The sequence below is a fragment of the Myxocyprinus asiaticus genome, chromosome 26 (assembly GCF_019703515.2).
Source record: "Myxocyprinus asiaticus isolate MX2 ecotype Aquarium Trade chromosome 26, UBuf_Myxa_2, whole genome shotgun sequence".
In the NCBI taxonomy this organism is placed as follows: domain Eukaryota; kingdom Metazoa; phylum Chordata; class Actinopteri; order Cypriniformes; family Catostomidae; genus Myxocyprinus; species Myxocyprinus asiaticus.
The window spans coordinates 9,265,584-9,284,012 of NC_059369.1; the positions used below are offsets into that span (position 1 = coordinate 9,265,584).

The following is an 18,429-nucleotide window of genomic DNA, read 5'->3' on the forward strand; positions in this document are numbered from 1 at the left end:
GAGTTGAACTATTTAGCTTGACGAAAATACTGATTAAAAACTGTACGATTAAAAGACTTTTAGATTAAAAAGGTGATTTTACTCCCTCTAACAGAAGTTAATATATATATATTAAAGGAGGGAAATGTCAGCATAATGGGGTTGAACAGAAAGTGAGGGTCTAAGACAAATTGCAAAATGCATTTAAGAAAAAACAACATAAACAGTGAAAGCACGCTGATACTTCCTGTTTTTCCTCCACATTGTCTCTGTGTCTCTTAGAAATGGCTGTGTTGTCAAGGTAACAATGTCCTGAGTGAGTGTGTTTGCTCAGGTGGTTCACACAGACGTTCTGTGATGTTCTCCACGAGGGAAAACTGAGAGTTGACAGGAGCTCTGAGTGTATGCATGTTTGGGATGTTTCATCTCTTCACTTGAAATTAATCTGTTTGAGTGTCTCATGGGGATCAGAAAATCAGCAGTACCTTTGCTCTTTGCTTTCTTTTGCATGGAGGACTTCATACTGCTCCTTTGGGAGATCAACTCAGCTGCGTCTGAAACATGTGAATGACATCAGATTACATTACAGAATAAAAAGTTCTTGTCCTGTTAACGTCAGTATAAAGAATAATGGGCCAAACTTTTTCTTGAAAGACAGTCTCTAGACACATTCCATTAAATACTGCTTGTATGCCAGCTACTAAATCTGAGGTTGTATTGTGTTTAAAACAGTTGGAGCCTTATGGGACAAGGACTTTTTGGAGGGTAAAGACAGGTCCTTGTCCTCTGATACAATGAGGGGACATGATTAATTCAGTGATGATCCACTATTGATAGAATGGATTAGGTAAGTACACAAACACGCACACACCTGTGATGGATTTCGGCTCGTTTTGGTTCCCTGCCATTTTTTGGCTGTTTTCCGCCACAGGTCTCACCAGCTTAGCGGCGCCCTCACACTGCAGTTCATTGCCATTAATGTAGAGCTCCCTAGATAAATGTGATTATTTACACATTTCAGCACTGCCAATGTAATTGCGCTAACTTAAGGTTTAATTAAACATGCTAAATTAATTTTACACAGTTACCACATTTACCCAGTTGGACATTTAAACAATTAAGGGTGAATTCAGCCAGTTAAAGAGCCAGTTATTTGCATGTGCTGACTGCGCTGGTTTAGTGCTGAATTCACTAAAGTAATTTCCAGATCAGCAATGATGCTTAAATAATCTGTACTGAATGCAAGTTGCATGCACAATTCAGATCTTGCAGGTCAGTTCTGAGCGCTATATAGCAGAGGATGCAGCAGACCACCGTGAACTGACACACTTTGGCGGGACTGTAGAGCATCATTGTGATCCAGACACCTGAATCATCTATTTAACATGCATAAAGTACCCTTGGCTGCATTGCGCATCTGGATAGATGCCAGATTATAACACTTTACTAATGTACACAAACATCTCTTTTAAAATTAAACTTAAAATAAACAGTTCAGTTCAGTCATGAAACTCTACATGGTGCAAGCTGACAGGTCCTTTGCAGTGTTGGGTTAGTTACCCCAAAAAAGATATCTACCACAAATTATTAATGACTTCTCTGAAATTGTAATCATATTACACTACTCTAGGGCTGCAAAATTAATCGAAATAAAATTGAAACCGTGATATGACCATACACGATTATTTAAAAGCAAAGAGCTGTGATTTATTTAAATAAAATAGTCTTTCTAAGAGCAAGCGTGAAGCTCATGATACTATGTTTAATGTTTACAGAGAAGTTTTGTTCAGTTCAGTTGTACAATTCGCTTCAGATTGCTTACATGTGCTGAGCGTGTTTTATTTACAGCACTCCAGAGTCACTTAAATTAAACTTTTGCATAATTCCAATATACGTTTGGCCGGTGCAAGAATATACAAATACAAATACTACACCAAATGGACAGAGGAGGAGATGCTAATATGGGAAGAACAGTACACAGCTGTTGTGAATGTGAACTCACACAGAAACGCTTCTTCCAGTTGTCCACCAAATTAAAAGCTTGACAGTTTTTAGAACTCCTTGGTGTAACTGGACTGCATAGCAATGCCACGTGCAAGTTAAGATTTTATTACAGAAATGTATTACTATTGTATAATAGTAATAACAATAATAATTATTAGTATTATATAATATTACAATAATATAATATTCAAGTTGACTGGGTTTAAAAAAATTATGAAAAATGGGCAGAGACCCTATCACAAAGAGGACATAAACAGGTACACAGTTGACGTGCAACGTGAATACATTTTTTCTTGTGTTTCACTGTTTTACAGATATGTATTTATTTATTTGTCTGTTTTTGGCTGAAGGGGAAAAAAGGACTGAGTTTGGTTCTTTTTAAGAGGACTCAAATGTTAAACCTTAAAAACTGTCGCACTATACACTCAACAAGTCACAGTTAAAATGACTTGTTAGTGTCTCTTCAGCTGTCACAGATACACAAACGGAAATTCATATGAACATACTGTAATTTATGTTTTAAATGTATACTACATAAAGAATTTATTTATTTTAGAAATATGTGGAACCCAAGTAATGTACTTCAAAGTAATTAACTTAATTAAAAAGTCAGTAACTATAATCTGATTATTTGAATTTAAAGTTGTTACACTACTTTTTACCTTCAGTAATTAGATTACAGTAACTAATATATTTGTAATCAGATTACACCCAATGCTGGCCATTTGAAATGTAAGATGTTAATCAATTGTCTCACATACTCCATGGTGCAAGAAAGGTCTTTTGACATGTAATATATTAAGCCAATCAGCTTGTATACTTTCTCTTTGTCTAGCAAATTAATAGTCTTGCCACAGTCGTATGCTGGCCTCACTGCAGCATGAGAGTTTTCTCAATTAAACCCTCCTCCTCCCCAGCACCACTTGTCTAGATTCGCTTCAAGGGGGTATTATGTTTGTCTAATTGTGTAGCACCAGCAACAGCAGCATATCTTACATGCTCAATGCAGCATGTCTGTGTACAGTATAGGTGCGTCCCAAACCGTACACTTCTGCACTATTCTATGCCATTTAGTAGTGTAAGTAGTGCGAGTAGTATGTTTACACTTGAAATGGAGAAAATAGAAGTGTACTTTAAGTACACGGATGACGCACTTTTTCAACTGTCAAAACGGAGTGTGGAATGTTGGACACTTCATGCACTCAGTGGACGCGGCTTGCTGTAGATAGCGGAAGGGGCGGAGTTACCTGGCTGCGCTGCTGGTCTGACAAAACAGTTGTAAATAATGAAGAATGTATGTTGGCAATGCTTCAGTTGATACAGCACCTTACAAATGTGAGTTGAATGCTTTACCATCACCCCAAACTGTGTAAGTGTTGAACTGATGTTGGCTAACCTGCTAAAGCTAGCGGCAACACATCAAGTGTGTTTGAAACATCACTTCCATCAGCTGTTGAAAGGCGAATGCTTCCGTGTAGTAAAAAAAAAAACGTTAAGTGTTCCATTTGGGATGATACTACACTTTGAAAATTCATACACTGCATGGCTGAGTGCATGAACATTTTAAAAGTACATAGTGTATAGTGTGTCGTTAGGGACACAGCTTATGTGTTTAGCAGTAGCAAGTTTTGGTATTTGCTCTGCGGCAGCAGAAGCAAAGCGTAAGCAGGTCTAGTCTACTAAGACCAAGCAGATCCAAAATGACTTACAGTTTATTCAAGGTATACATTTATTAAGATATAATGTTTTAGCTATACAGTATCAGCCACCTCTAATTTATAAATATAATATGATTAATCCAAAGTTTGCTTGAGCCCTTGTAACCCAAAATATCCAATGAATTGTAATTCAGAGATATGAGTCACCGGCTGAAGCTCACAGACATTAATTAATATGTGATGAAACATGTCCTGTTTTTTCAGAAACTGATGGATGCCGGAGTTATGGCAGAGGTTCATGGATTAATAAACAAGCTCTGGTGGTGATAGAAGTCCATACCTCACAGAACTGTTGGTGAGGAATGAAGCCAGCAGAGTTCCGCTCCATGAACCCAAACCACAATAACACAAACTCAGGGAACGTATTCGACTGGCGCCCAAACCTCCACTAAGCAAACCTTTCAACCCTTCAACACTCATGCTGAGAGAGAGACAGACAGAGAGAAGGGAGAGAACATTTTTATTAAAACTAAGAAAACAATTTAAATATAAAAAATCATAAACTGAAACTAGTGAAAGAATGGACCAAAATGGTTTGCAAAGTGATGGAGGGGGAAGATCTACAGGCAAGAAATTGAGAAATGAATTTGAATGTACAAGCTGCACAATCTGAAATAACATTCATAATTTGCAGCACAAATGGTGCAGGAGTTATGAGCATAAGTTTAAGGTGTAATTCTAGCAATAGTCATAGTAGAGCTTGCACCACAAAAACATTAAAATACAATTATATATATATATATATATATATATATATATATATATATATATATACAGGTGCATCTCAATAAATTAAATGTCGTGGAAAAGTTCATTTATTTCAGTAATTCAACTCAAATTGTGAAACTCGTGTATTAAATAAATTCAATGCACACAGACTGAAGTAGTTTAAGTCTTTGGTTCTTTTAATTGTGATGATTTTGGCTCACATTTAACAAAAACCCACCAATTCACTATCTCAAAAAATTAGAATACATCATAAGACCAATAAAAAAAACATTTTTATTGAATTGTTGGCCTTCTGGAAAGTATGTTCATTTACTGTATATGTACTCAATACTTGGTAGGGGCTCCTTTTGCTTTAATTACTGCCTCAATTCGGCGTGGCATGGAGGTGATCAGTTTGTGGCACTGCTGAGGTGGTATGGAAGCCCAGGTTTCTTTGACAGTGGCCTTCAGCTCATCTGCATTTTTTGGTCTCTTGTTTCTCATTTTCCTCTTGACAATACCCCATAGATTCTCTATGGGGTTCAGGTCTGGTGAGTTTGCTGGCCAGTCAAGCACACCAACACCATGGTCATTTAACCAACTTTTGGTGCTTTTGGCAGTGTGGGCAGGTGTCAAATCCTGCTGGAAAATGAAATCAGCATATTTAAAAAGATGGTCAGCAGAAGGAACCATGAAGTGCTCCAAAATTTCTTGGTAAACGGGTGCAGTGACTTTGGTTTTCAAAAAACACAATGGACCAACACCAGCAGATGACATTGCACCCCAAATCATCACAGACTGTGGAAACGTAACACTGGACTTCAAGCAACTTGGGCTATGAGCTTCTCCACCCTTCCTCCAGACTCTAGGACCTTGGTTTCCAAATGAAATACAAAACTTGCTCTCATCTGAAAAGAGGACTTTGGACCACTGGGCAACAGTCCAGTTCTTCTTCTCCTTAGCCCAGGTAAGACGCCTCTGACGTTGTCTGTGGTTCAGAGTGGCTTAACAAGAGGAATACGACAACTGTAGCCAAATTCCTTGACATGTCTGTGTGTGGTGGCTCTTGATGCCTTGACCCCAGCCTCAGTCCATTCCTTGTGAAGTTCACCCAAATTCTTGAATCGATTTTGCTTGACAATCATAAGGCTGCGGTTCTCTCGGTTGGTTGTGCATCTTTTTCTTCCACACTTTTTCCTTCCACTCAACTTTCTGTTAACATGCTTGGATACAGCACTCTGTGAACAGCCAGCTTCTTTGGCAATGAATGTTTGTGGCTTACCCTCCTTGTGAAGGGTGTCAATGATTGTCTTCTGGACAACTGTCAGATCAGCAGTCTTCCCCATGATTGTGTAGCCTAGTGAACCAAACTGAAAGACCATTTTGAAGGCTCAGGAAACCTTTGCAGGTGTTTTGAGTTGATTAGCTGATTGGCATGTCACCATATTCTAATTTTTTGAGATAGTGAATTGGTGGGTTTTTGTTAAATGTGAGCCAAAATCATCACAATTAAAAGAACCAAAGACTTAAACTACTTCAGTCTGTGTGCATTGAATTTATTTAATTCTAATTTATTGAGATGCACCTGTATATATATCGCAATCATGTTATATGGCCCTGCATCAGCACTGCTGTGATTCGGCTGCAGGCCGAGTGCCGCAGAGATAATCACAGCAGTGCTGATTTAGGCCATATAGCATGATTGCGAGTGTGATATTGCTTACATACAACAGTTCATTGAACAAGTACATTTTAAAAAAATTAGGAAAAATTAAGTACGGTCATAAAAACGCATTTGTGCATGGAACTACTTTCTTACGCAACGGATCAGAATCTTGCTGGTTCAAACCAAATGATGCGTCCAAGCCTTTGTTAGTAATTAAAAAATGTCACTTCAGAAATAGTATCACGGCTTGTGCTGTTTCTAACAAGTTATTGGATAAACAAGGATGGATGTGTGTGTGTGTGTGTGTGTGAGAGAGAGAGAGAGAGATGGAGCGTGTGCTATCACCTTTTGCCACTCCCAAGCAGAGATGCTGTCAGCTTTCTGAAGATCAGCTTTCTCAGTGGAAAAATAGCCGTCCAAGTGAGGATATTTCTCCCTATTTCGCGGTAGCCAGTGCGCAAGAGTCTTTCACTATAGAAACCGCAATGTCCGCCATTTTGTCCTCTCCAATGTGGAAAGTCTGGTAAGAGGTATGCGCCTTGAGTTTGTGTAATTTATCAGTCTGTTGTGTCTCTCAGCTGTGATAAGCCGTAATGTTTAAGTTGTTAATTTAAAACCGTTTAAAGCTATTTCCTAGCTTTTGTAGTTTAGTAGTAATACGAGCGATCATGTAAAGCTGTTGTATGTAAACACTGACTGACGCGGATTCACTTCACTTCATCAATTGGCTCATATGACACACAAAAAGTCTCTTTTGCCTCCACCTGCTGGCTAATATATGTAATGTCACAAAATTAAATGTAAAGAGACAGATGTCTCTTAAAACATCTGCACTGCTCATACACTTTAGTTTAGAACGGCATGAACACAAGCAGAGTGATACACACAGTAAAGCGTCCAGGTGATTTTGGTGTGAGACCATCAGTACTCATGGAACGTCTCTCGTCCAATCAAATTCGAGGACCAGAACTAACTGTTGTATATATGTGTAATATAGTAATACTAACTGTTGTGTATTGTGTCTCTCATCACAGCTGAGAGACACAAAAGACTGATTAATTACACAAACTCAAGGCGCTTACCTCTTACCGGACTTTCCACATTGGAGAGGACGCACTTTTTAAAATGGTGGAGAAGATTGCGGTTTCTATAGTGAATGACTCTTGCGCACCGCAAAATAGGGAGAAATACACCCGCTTGGACGGCTACTTTTCCACAGAGAAAGCTGATCTTCAGAAAGCTGACAGCATCTCTGCTTGGGAGTGGCAACAGGTGATCCCACATGCTCCATCTCGCTCTTTCTCTCTCTCTCTCTCTCACACACACATGTTGGTGCAGCTATCATAAGGAGGACTCTCCATAGACATAATGATTTTTATACTGTACAAACTATAGATTCTATCCCCTAACCCTACACCTAAACCTAACCCTCACAGAAACCTTTTTGCATTTTTACATTTTCAATAATACATCTTTTAGTATGTTTAAGCGATTTGAATTATGGGGACACTAGAAATGTCCTCATAAACCACATTTATAGCATAATACCCTTGTAATTACCAGTTTGTAACCTAAAAAAAAGTCCTCGTAAACCACTTAAACCTGCCCACACACACACACACTCACACACACACACACACACACACACACCCATCCTTGTTTATCCAATAACTTGGTAGAAACAGCACAAGCCATGAAACTATTTCTGAAATGACATTTTTGAATTACTAGCGGAGGCTTGGACGCATCATTTGGTTTGAACCAGCAAGATTCTGATCCGTCACGTAAGAAAGTAGTTCCATGCACAAATGCGTTTTTTATGACCGTACTCAGTTTTTCCTAATTTTTTTATAATGTTTTTGTAACTGCTGTATATAAACAACATCACACTCGCAATCGTACTATATGGCCCTAAATCAGCACTGCTGATGTAGGGCCATATCGCACTCTTGCTCGTGTGATATTGCTTAAATATATATATATATATATATATATATATATATATATATATATATATATATATATATATACATGAAACTACTCATCTAGAAAAGGAGGAGAGAGAGAAACACAGTCCTGAAAGGGGAGGAATTACATTTTAACAAGTCTCAGATCTGCAAATCAGAGCTTAATGGAGAAGTTCTTAGAAAGCCTTTCTTAGAAAGCAGTAAAAGAGAGAGGGAGGAGAGGTGGAAATCCATAATGTAAGACAAGCTGCCTGAACTTCTGACATGCAATTACTCTTTTTTACCAATTTTCCAATGTTCTATGTGCAGTCTTATCAGCAACACATCAGTATACACTCAAAAAATATTTTAACCTAAATATATTTTAAGATTTACGCTTTTAAATTTCATAACAAAATTCCATCAAATTGAACTGAGTATTCTTTAACAATAAAACTTCAAGTGTTATTAATTTAGTGTAATGCAGTAATAAAATAATTTTCTACCATCTGAGCAATTCAAATTTGAATTGGCTACCACCTTAATGTTTAACTTGTTTGAATGTCTACTCATTTTATTTTTTAATTTTTTTGTCTACCAAAACAATGTAATATCTTAATATCCTAATATATTGAAAAATCACACCTAATTACCATCACACAAAAATTCATATCCTCATTATCAGATGCCCACTCACCATGTGTAGTCCAGGCAGAGTGTGGTGAGGCAGCTGATGCTAGCAGCTTTGCTCAGTCTTTCCATCGACCAGTCATCGAGTTTGCAATCGAGCAGCTCCAGTGATACGAGGGGATACACTGTCCTCCTCGTCCTCTCCAAAAGAACACACTGTCAGAGAAAAAACACACACATAGGCCTAATCATACTTAACACGACCCACATTTAGACAGCTGGTGAGCTAGGTGAAATGCATAATTTTCATGAGGCGACTGAGTTTACAATATATATATATATATATATATATATATATATATATATATATATATATATATATATAAACTCAGCAAAAAAAAGAAATGTCCCTTTTCAGGACACTGTATTTTAAAGATAATTTTGTAAAAATCTTTAATAACTTTACAGATTTTTACTGTAAAGGGTTTAAACAATGTTTTCCATGCTTGTTCAATGAACCATAAACAATTAATGAACATGCACCTGTGGAATGGTCGTTAAGACACTAACAGCTTACAGACGGTAGGCAATTAAGGTCACAGTTATAAAAACTTAGGACACTAAAGAGACCTTTCTACTGACTCTGAAAAACACCAAAAGAAAGATGCCCAGAGTCCCTGCTCATCTGCGTGAACGTGCCTTTGGCATGCTGCATGGAGGCATGAGGGCTGCAGATGTGGCCAGGGCCATAAATTGCAATGTCCGTACTGTGAGACGCCTAAGACAGCGCTACAGGGAGACAGGAAGGACAGCTGATCGTCCTCGCAGTGGCAGACCACGTGTAACAACACCTGCACAGGATTGGTACATCTGAATATCACACCTACGCGACAGGTACAGTATGGCGGCAACAACAACTGCCCGAGTTACACCAGGAATGCACAATCCCTCCATCAGTGCTCAGACTGTCGCAATAGGCTGAGAGAGGCTGGACTGAGGGCTTGTAGGCCTGTTTTAAGGCAGGTCCTTACCAGACATTACTGGCAACAACGTCGCCTGTGGGCACAAACCCACCATCGCTGGACCAGACAGGACTGGCAAAAGTTCTCTTCACTGACGAGTCGCGGTTTTGTCTCACCAGGGGTGATGGTCGGACTCGTGTTTATCATCGAAGGAATGAGCGTTACACCGAGTATACATATATATATATATATATACTGTATATATATAATTAATAAATTATGGGGGCGGCTCAGTGGTTAGCACTGTCGCCTCACAGCAACAATGTCCCTGGTTCCTTTCTGTGTGGAGTTTGCATGTTCTCCCTGTTTTTGCATGGGTTTCCTCCAGGTGCTCCGGTTTCCCCCAAAAACATGCAGGTTAAGTGAATTGGAGACTCTAAATTGCCCTGTATGTGTGAGTGAGCATCCCCCAGCCACTGAGGGTTGTGTCTGGAAGGGCATCTGGCGTAAAACCTGTGCCAAGTCAAATATGTGGATCATGGGTTGTGACCCCTAACGAGAGCAGCGGAAAGAAGACTATTATGTGTGTGTGTATATATATATATATTGGCTCCTTTTTAAATCATAATGGTAACAGAAATCACCCAAATGGCCCTGATCAAAAGTTTATATGCCCTTGAATGTTCGGCCTTGTTACAGACACAAAAGGTGACACACACACAGGTTTAAATGACAATTAAAGGTTAATTTCCCACACCTGCGGCTTTTTAAATTGTAATTAGTGTCTGTGTATAAATAGTCAATGAGTTTGTTAGCTCTCACGTGGATGCACTGAGCAGGCTAGATACTGAGCCATGGGGAGCAGAAAAGAACTGTCAAAAGAGCTGCGTAACAAGGTAATGGAACTATATAAAGATGGAAAAGGATATAAAAAGATATCCAAAGCCTTCAAAATGCCAGTCAGTACAGTTCAACCTCTTATTAAGAAGTGGAAAATTCAGGGATCTCTTGATACCAAGCCAAGGTCAGATAGACCAAGAAAGATCTCAGCCACAACTGCCAGAAGAATTGTTCGGGATACAAAGAAAAACCCACAGGTAACCTCAAGAGAAATACAGGCTGCTCTGGAAAAAGATGGTGTGGTTGTTTCAAGGAAACAGATCCCGGCCGGGAAACAGAGTATCTGACAGTAACATTCTCCGCTGTCAGAATGCATTCCCCAATGCACAAACCTAAGACTAACCCTTCCCTACCCTACCTACCCTAACCCCATTCCCTATTGGGGCTAGGGGGAAACTGACAGGGAACACAATTCGATTTCGGAACACCGGCACCGACTGCAGCGTGGAGAAGGGTGGTGTGTTCGTAGGCTTGTGTGCATAGTGGTCATGTAGAGTAGATCCTTGAGGAATCCAGAGAGAGTAGTGTTCGTAGGCTTGTGTGTGTAGTAGTCATGTGCAGAGCAGTTCCGGTGCAGTGAGGTATCGCTGAGGAGAAACTCTGGAGAAGCGTCAAAGGAGGCGAGGCAACAAGCAGGATGGTAACCACAATCCTGGCACACACAGGGCATATTGGTAACCAGTGTTGCCAGATTCCAGCCCAATGATTCCTCAAAACCCGTCCCAGTGCATAAAAAACCGGCCATTGTGACAACACAATTAAGCGCCACAAAGAAAAAGTTTCCAAAAACCTTTCCATTTACCCATTTTTATTTATTCACACATATAAACAAACACACACGCACAGAAAAAGAACAAATATGCTGCCCTGGGATTTCAAGAAGCCAAATAATGAAAGTATGCCATTGTGCTATGAATTCAGTTATGTGTTTGCCATTCAATAGGCCTATTGTTTTTTTATTTTTATTATTGTCATATGAAAGGTTATATATAATCTGTCCTACCTTTTTTACACTGTAATGGCTCATTCTAAATTCCAAGAAAACTGTAAATCTTTGTAGTCATTTAAGTAAGGTGAATTCGCTAATACACTGAACTGTTAAATTTCCTAGACAGCTGTCATCGTGACATAACAGCTGATTTTCAATCATTCTGTGTTCCTGTACGCACATCCATGAGCAAATTCAAAAGTCGCTTTTAAGTCGTGTTACTTTATGATACTATTATGATCACCATGAGTGCCAACTTCACGATATATCCCGCAATGTTCTCAACAGCATTACACTTCTAGCCAAAAGGAATCAGTGGCCTGGTCATGGGAGAAACTCAAAGGTGCAATTGTTCCAAGAAAGACTCCACAGATAAATCCTGGCCTTAACCACCACTTGATATCAGGGTCATTTCACCATTTTCGATATGTTCTCTTACATTTTTACCGCTTTGTCATTGTTAAGATTGTCTCAATTCTATCACAAAAATCAACGAGCAACACCTGCAGATCGCACACTTTCAGTACTCACTGGTGGTGTGGCAACTCGTAGCTCCTCTGAACAGGATTCAACACCTTTTCTTTCAAACAGTGTTCTGGCTATTTGACTAAATGATTGTGAGTGGAGACATTTTCTTTATTTTAGTTGCATGGGCAATGGAAATACTTAATTTTATCATTTTAAAAACCCGCCAAAATCATTCAAAAGCAACCCAAATTTTGACCACCTGCCTAAGCACATTTTTCTCCCACAAATCTATTGAAAGCCACCCAATCTGGCAACACTACTGGTTACCAATACACAAAACATGATACACTAGGAGAGAGTGATAAGCAACAGGACTAAGACAAACAATCGGCGACAAACACGAAACAGAGGTACATATAGTCAGGGAACTAATGGCGATCAGGTGCCGCTGGCTCACAGCAAGCTGGAATGATCAGTGTTACCATGGAAACAATTAAGGCTTCCATGGCAATGCTGAATTTGCGAGCCAGGGACACCTGAACCAAACAGAGAGAACATGTAATGACAAACTAGAACAAACCAGCGGACTCACTGAGACCATGACAGCCATAACATCTTTCAAGTGCAGAACTTCAATGCATGCTTATCCACTATATTGTTTTCCTTACATTCATTGTCTTCAGGCCTGGAAAAATATGGCAGTGATTTTCACAGCATCAAAGCTCTTTTGGAAGTAAATCTCTCTCTTTAATTGGACAGATTGCTCTGATTTATATGAGCATTCTCATTGCTGGAAGGTAATGAGAACAGTGTGGATCACAGGATCATGAATGTGTGGCGGTAGTCAAAACACATAACTTGCAGTGGGGTGTGTTGTCTGAAGAGGCCTTCTCAGTGGTTACAGAGAATTGTTTGGGAAATGTAACATTCTGACATTTCAACATAATATTGCAAAATCACACACAATTTTAGATACTGAATTGACACCATTTCTAGTTAGTGCCTTCCTCAATTTTCTAAGATGTGCCATAGGTTTGGTTTTAAAGGAATTTTACCCAAAAACGTGTGTCATCGTTTCTGTTATTATTCACTCACCAAGTCTTTCAAAACCAGTATGACTTTCTTTTGTGGAACGTAAAAGGAGTTATTAATAGGAGAATATCCAAACTCTTTTCTAAATAATAAAAAGTGAATTGTGATCATGAATAAAATTTGTTTCATACACAGAACTTTCATATGGCTTCAGAAGACTTGGAACAGCACACAAATGGTATCATGGACTATTATATGATGTTTCTGTGGTGCATTTTTGTCCTTTTTACAGATAGACAGCCCCTGGTCAGCATCCACTTCCACTGTATGGAGGAGAGCATTTAGACATTCTTCTAAACTTCTTTTGTGTTCCAAAGACAAAAGTCATATGGGTTTTGGAATGACGTGAGGATGAGTGAGTGATTTTAATCATCTAACATTAGTAAATGCACACTGTATGCACCATACTTTCACCAACACAGTTAACTGTTGGAGCTGATCAGTTGTTCTTGTTTAGAAAAGATACATTTCACTGACGGTTTATGATTTAATTAACAAATCCATCTTCTCAAACAGCAGTGAAAAAATAAATGCATTTTTAATGTCTTCAAATGCAATTTGATGTCATACAATTATTTTAAATGTGAACGTCATCAACGAGGGACTCTAAAATGTCAAATTAAATGCTTGAGCACAATTTATTGGTAATTTGTGGTCTAGACAGCAGCCCTAGAAACAATATTTTTCTCCTTTATAAACACAGGTAACACTACAATAAGATTCCATTCATTGACATTAGGTAATGCATTATCTATCATGAACAAAATATTAAAAATATATTATTTACAGCATTTATTCATCTTTGTTAATGTTAGTTAATAAAAATATATTTTTTGATAGTTCATGTTAGTTCATTAATGTTAACAAACAACTTTTAAAAAGTGTATACAGTACATTGAAAATAACATTAAGATTAATAAATACTGTAAAAGTATTGTTCATTATTAGTTCATGTTAACTAATGTTTTTATTGTAAATGCTACCTTAGCACTTTCATCTTACAAATAAAATCTGATGCAGAAATGATTGTTAAAAAGTGCATCAGGAGTGAGGACCCAAAGGCAGGAATAAGGCAAAAATAAAGATTTATTAAAAGTAATACAAACAGGGAAAACAAAACACTCTCAAGGAAGAAAACAACTAAGGAGGGGAAAAAAACAACAAAGAACTTTAAAGTGAAAAACAACTTACAACCTAAACCGGAGGCAGAACAACAAAACGATCCAACAAACACAAAAGAAAAGAGCACAATATATACAGGCAGGGCACATGAGGAACAAGTGAATATAATTAACATAACAAGGACTAAAGGAGGGAGAGTGATGAGGGTATAACAAGGAGGCGGGGCCAGGGAAGCACATGGCAGACAAACACAAAGCTATGTGCACATGGTGATGAAGGACCAAACACAGCCATGTGCACTCACACAACACACCAGACTGACAGAGGAGCACATGGCAAGAGGACTGAACCCGAAGCCGCTCACAAAAGATGAGACATAGAGCATGAGTATCCGGATCCCGACCCAGAACAGAAACCTAACTAGGTTGAGTCAGGACCCAGCCACCACGCTCCGAACATGAAAAAAAAAAACACAGAACATGAGTGTCAGTATCCTGTCACCACTAAAAACATGGCTGACATGGTGACAGGATCCTGACAACGATACGATACTTGTATAATATTTACGTCTGTCAATTGATTAAAATTTTTCATCAAATTAATTACACAACATGCCGATTAATTAATTGAATTAATCGCAAATATCAATATTTAATGAGAAAGGCCCCCAAATAAAGATAATTCAATAAAACAATACATAATTATTCAAATAATTATAAATATTATAAACATCAGTTGGCTACAGTCGAGAGGAAACACTTTTGCAATTGAGTTTATCAATCTGTCCTGTTCTCAAAGGACAAGTTCATATGTTCCGTCAGTGCTATTTTTAATTATATTTTCAAAAGGACACTTTTAGAACATCTCACTTCTTTACAAAATCATAAACACTGCATTTTTAGGATTCTGTGTAAAGCCAAAAGTAGCTGAACTGATAATGGCGAGATTATCTTGAAATCCCTGCATTCTGTTGTGCTTCTACTTCCTGTCATGAATGCTTCCTGTGTGACCAGCTCTTATTCTGTGTCTGCACTGCTTGTGAGGTTTCTTGAGGCGTGCTGACTGACCCTGCTAACTCCGCTTGTAAAAACATGAAGTTACATGTACTTCAAGCTTGAATTGCTCCAACGGTAGGAAAATAAATACTTTATTACAAAATTTACATACAGGTCAGGAGGCATGATTAATTGTGTTAATATATTAATTAGAGCTGTCGAAATTAACGCGTTGACGTATGCAAATAATTTTAAACATTAAACATGTTAATTTTTCTTAATCGTGATTAACACATTTACTTATTTGGCATTTCATTCAGCTCTGTGTGAGTTCTAAACACTGGTTGGAATAGGGCAGAACCTTTGCAATGTATTCACCCAGGGTCATTATACTGACCAACACACCACAAACACAGACAACAGTGATGGAGAAAGGACCTCTTAACTGTAATGTTTTGTACTAAACAAACCCAGATTGGACCTGTGAAAGTCTGCATTCACATGACTCGCTGGAGTCACACATCAGCGTTTCCCTGGTGCCACGTTGTGCTTCTGTTTTACCAGACAGTTTCGATAAAGTATCATAGTACATGTGTAGTGCCAACGCTCATTGCAAAACAAGACTCTCTTTAGCTCTTTTCATGTGGAGTTCAACAGAGCGAATCATGTGAATGCGACTTCACGATTGCGGTAGCAATGTGGATTGCCATGATTAATATTGCCCATTGCAATGAATACTTAGAGAACAGTTTTTTAAAATCATTCAACCTCCCATTTAGACTTTGGAAAACATTTAATGTTACTTGAATGGGTGCTATTTTAGTGCATTTCTGTCTTTATATTGTGGAATACTTTCTTTGGAAAATGTTAATAAAACGTCATGGTTACTGGTGTAACCTCCGTTCCCTGATGGAGGGAACGAGACGTTGGTGTCGATGTAGTGACACTAGGGGTCACTCTTGGGAGCCCGAGACACCTCTGGTCTTTGATAAAAGGCCAATGAAAATTGGCGAGTGGTATTTGCATGCCACTCCCCCGAACATACGGGTATAAAAGGAGCTGGTATGCAACCACTCATTCAGGTTTTACGCTGAGGAGCCGATATAAGGTCCGGCCATTTCAGCGGGTAGTTCAGCGTTGTGGCAGGAGGGACCAATGTCTCGTTCCCTCCATCAGGGAACGGAGGTTACACCAGTAAACATGACGTTCCCTATCTGTCACTCACTCGACGTTGGTGTCGATGTAGTGACACTAGGGGTCCCTATACAAAACGCCACAAGGCTGAACTGTGTTACGTGAACTGGCGGAGTGTGGTGGGCAGACTTGCTGTGTGCCTCATAGCCAGCACACCAGGTCGACACGTAACCTCCCCCAACACAGTTATGAGTGTCGAACGGCCCTTTTTGGGGACAAGTCGACTACCCAGAGATAGAGACAGGCTTAACCCAGTCGTGGCCTCTTTCCCCTTCTCTTTTTCCACTCCCTAAAAAAGAAGGGGGATTATCTGACTGGGCCGCCAGGTCTAGTCTGGGGGTGTCCCTCCCAAGGGGAGGACACCGTGGAGACCACACCTCGCCCCAAGAGAGGGGGGGATATTTAAGTGGAAGAATACATCACATGGTCTTTCCAACCATGTGGAGAGCCTTCAAGGTAGATCCTGCCCAATGGGGGAGGAGTTACTACAACATGGAGACTGGGGCAGAGGGGCTCTGCCCAAGGAAGACGCAGTTTGCCAGTAGGGAAACGAACTAGCGGAAGATATAGATCGCATGGGGTTAGCCTTACAGGGAACCGCCACATGCGGAGCACCTACCCCAGAACCGGGCTCTTAGTTAGCACGTGTACTGGGCCGGCAGCGAGTCTCTCCGAAAACTCGACTGCCACAGGGCTCGGAGGAAGTCAACCAGGGAACAACTTTTGTGAACACTACTGGGAATTAACAGTGCACGTCTTCAGCTCAAAAGGAGGTGGAAGGTGCTATGTGCAAGTGATACACCCGGCCGGCTATCCCGGGCTTATCCGCTTGTGTTGCATGCCACTACCTGGGACGAAACCGGTTCCACCCGGAGGTTGTAGAACCTTGCAAAGGTGTTGGGTGTTGCCCAGCCCGCTGCTCTGCAAATGTCTGTTAGAGAGGCACCTCTGGCCAGGGCCCAAGAAGCCGCTACACCACGGGTAGAATGGGCTCGTAGCCCTACCGGGGGTGGCATGTTTTGGGCGAGATATGCCATAGTTATGGCGTCTATGAGCCAGTGGGCGATCCTCTGCTTGGAGACAGCGCTTCCTTTCCGCTGTGCACCAAAGCAGACAAAGAGCTGCTCAGAGATTCTAAAGCTCTGCGTGCGATCCAAGTAGATGCGTAAAGCGCACACCGGACACAGCAACGACAGGGCTGGGTCTGCCTCCTCCTGGGGCAGCGCTTGCAGGTTCATCACCTGGTCCCTAAAAGGAGTGGTGGGAACCTTGGGCACATAGCCCGGTCGGGGGTCTCAGGATCACGTGAGAATAGCCCGGACCAAACTCCAGGCACGTTTCGCTGACAGAGAACGCTTGCAGGTCACCTATCCTCTTGATGGAAGTGAGTGCAGTCAGGAGGGCAGTCTTCAAGGAGAGTGCCTTAAGCTCGGCTGACTGCAAAGCTCAAAGGGGGCTCTCTGTAGACCCTGAAAAACTACAGAGGTCCGATGAGGGAACGAGGCGCGACCTGGAGGGATTCAGCCTCCTGGCGCCTCTAAGGAATCTGATGATCAGATCATGCTTCCCTAAGGACTTACCGCCGACTGCGTCGTGGTGTGCTGCTATGGCAGCAACGTACACCTTCAAGGTGGAAGGGGACAGCCTCCCTTCCAACCTCTCTTGCAGGAAGGAAAGCACTGATCTGACTGCGCACCTCTGGGGGACTTCCCGACGGGAAGAACACCACTTAGCGAACAGACGCCACTTAAAGGCATACAGGCACCTCGTAGAGGGAGCCCTAGCCTGAGTGAACGTGTCTACCACCGCAGGTGGGAGACAGCTTAGGTCTTCCGCGTCCCATCCAGGGGCCAGACATGGTGATTCCAGAGGTCTGGGCGCGGGTGCTGGATGGTGCCCCTTGCCTGAGAAAGAAGGTCCTTCCTCAGGGGAATTTGCCTGGGGGGAGCTGTCGCGAGGAGTGTGAGGTCCAAGCACCACGTCTGGGCGGGCCAGTAGGGTGCTTACCAGGACGACCTTCTCCTCGTCCTCCCTGACCTTGCACAGGGTCTGTGCGA

At 40.6% G+C, this 18,429-nt stretch overlaps 1 protein-coding gene across 1 annotated transcript in view; it reads right to left on the reverse strand.

The window, feature by feature from the left end:
* The window catches only part of LOC127416703 (uncharacterized), a 59,709-nt gene that overhangs the window by 12,947 nt on the left and 28,333 nt on the right, over positions 1-18,429 (reverse strand). Inside the window, exons 3-6 of the mRNA XM_051656211.1 lie at positions 8,719-8,867; positions 3,982-4,122; positions 851-969; positions 465-533 (exon numbers count right to left, since the gene is read on the reverse strand). Coding sequence (XP_051512171.1) covers positions 465-533; positions 851-969; positions 3,982-4,122; positions 8,719-8,867 — 478 coding nt within the window. The remainder of the gene's footprint in view (positions 1-464; positions 534-850; positions 970-3,981; positions 4,123-8,718; positions 8,868-18,429) is intronic.